Here is a 2,183-nt window from a genome sequence, read left to right as displayed (position 1 = left end):
AATAATGGATAGTACTCATTATTGTTTTATATACAGTATGATACAATATTTGTAACATGCAATAGCAGCAGGTAATCCTTCCATATCAGATAAACAGTAAAAGATAATCAATAATATATATGCTGAATACTTACAATGTATGGTCCACTTGCTAATACGGACAGACCAGGAATGTATGTAATAGGAGTGTTTTCAAGAACACCATTCACTCTAACTTCTTTTCCCTCAAGTAAGTCAATTCTCTGACAAATAAAGAGACACATTACATGATAATTAAGTATATTTTATCTAAGCATGTTGCTTATTCTTCTTATCGAGTCACTACGTAGCTAGTGTGTATGATCTAGCTTACGTAGTGTGGTAGAAGGATTCGCAGGTTGGATGGGTACCTGACATGGGCCACGCCGTGAGCGCTCCTTCTGTGGCCGGACAGGGGACTAGAGATGGACCAGTACACCGGGGTAACCCCTACTCTTCTCGAATGATGTGCTGGGTTCTTTAAAGTGCACACGAGCCAATTGTGTACACTGGGCCTACGGTTTAGAGTCCTTATCCGAGAAGACTTGTTCCACCACCGGAACCATAGGCAAGCGTGCTGTTCGAACCAGCGCCGATATTATGGCTGTAAGTCACGGTTCACCTGTCTTAAACAATCAACTCACTAAGCATGTTGTTTATGAACTAATATTGTGCAGCTCACTCTTTGGAGTCAGTACATTTTTGCTACAGCTGCCCACCCATTATTTTTTATGTTGATTTTTAAAAAATAAAATAAATGAAATTAAATCAATGCTAATTTGCATAATTTCATGAAAGGCAACTTACTTGTCCAAATACATACACATACAACTCTTTGGTTGTAGCTGCTGCAGGATTGAGGACATACTTCTGGTTCTTCTGAACAACAATGAACTCGGATTTTTCAGACTCAGAGATGCAGTCACTCAGGAGCACATACTCACAATCCCCCATGTAGTCGTATTTGACACCATCAAATGTAGTGTAGTGAGGGTCTCCATGTGCACTACAATAGCCGGTTCCTAGTGACACAAGAGTTTTATATTTAAAACAAAAGCATTGTCTATGCTTACACTGAGGCGTAAGCATTAGTCATAGGCTATAATTACGCCGATCTAAACAACATGCGCAGGGCAGCTTATGTTGCATCAAAGGTGTAAGCATTATTGAAAGCTGGGGTGGATGCAAGAGGGTGCAGACGGTGCAATTACAGGTAAGATTTTAAAGGTATGAGAGTGCAATTTCCAGGCACCAATGAGTCTAAATTTTCAAAATGTTTCCACCTTAGGCCCGCCAAGGTTGCGGTCTCACGCACCCCTCTACCGACAAATCCTGCATCAGCCTAAGGAGAGGCTGCTTACACTAAGGCTACAAACCTACATTTACAGAGAGAAAGCATTATTCACTGGTGTTTTAAATATATCAGTATACCTTCATCACAGTGTAGCCCTTGCCATCCTCTTAAACAGCGACACATGTACTCTCCTTCACCATTGCTTATGCACTCGCCGCCATTTCCACATGGATTATTACTGCATGGATCAGCTGTATGTGAAGTGGAAAACAAATTATTTTCAATAAATCGTGTTATGTTGCCAGCCTAAGTGAACAGATGCAAAGATGCATCACAAAAAGAATCAATTTAATGACCATCGGTAAAGTTTGCCACCAAGATCAGTGAACCAATGTTCCACGAATGAACTCAGCAGCTGATTGTCACAGTGTGCCTAAAAATTTAGTAATTCTAAGTCACTGATCAAGTTACTTCTGACCCCCGCCCCCACCTCAGAAAATATATATTTTGAAAATTTCTTGAAAATGCATGCATTTCAGAACATCTGCACATGAATTCGTTTACACTGTTCATGTCCTTTGATCTTATCTGGCAGCACTTTAAAAAACGAATGTTATACATAATGTTACCGTATCTGAATTACTGTAGATGAAGAATATTTAGTATGAGGGATAAAAAGGAAGTCACAAATAGTTAATCTATTTTATTATATAGGCATTAAATTTATGCGCAAGATTTTATTCTTTAAGCGCAAGACTGAACCAAAATGCGAGTCTCATGCCAAATGCGTGAGACTTGGTATGTATGATTACTTATTTACATATTGAATACAGTACAGTTTGTGTATCTCAAATACTTACGCATACATTCC

General features: G+C 39.1%; 1 protein-coding gene across 1 annotated transcript; it reads right to left on the bottom strand.

Annotated features, from left to right (window-relative positions):
* Positions 1-134: 134 nt before the first annotated feature.
* On the bottom strand, positions 135-2,177 carry LOC117113067 (BMP-binding endothelial regulator protein-like; the record flags this gene model as incomplete). The annotated part of the gene is made up of 4 exons (XM_033256295.1): positions 2,173-2,177; positions 1,450-1,563; positions 826-1,040; positions 135-242 (listed from the first exon to the last, which is right to left on the bottom strand). Coding segments are annotated over exons 1-4 (441 nt in total), but the record flags the coding sequence as incomplete, so codon positions are not given.
* Positions 2,178-2,183: the final 6 nt, after the last annotated feature.

Source organism: Anneissia japonica, unplaced genomic scaffold, assembly GCF_011630105.1.
Source record: "Anneissia japonica isolate Jap-2015-1 unplaced genomic scaffold, ASM1163010v1 scaffold23687_len2183_cov149, whole genome shotgun sequence".
Classification (NCBI taxonomy): Eukaryota; Metazoa; Echinodermata; class Crinoidea; order Comatulida; family Comatulidae; genus Anneissia; species Anneissia japonica.
This window is presented reverse-complemented; position numbering and strand designations above follow the sequence as displayed.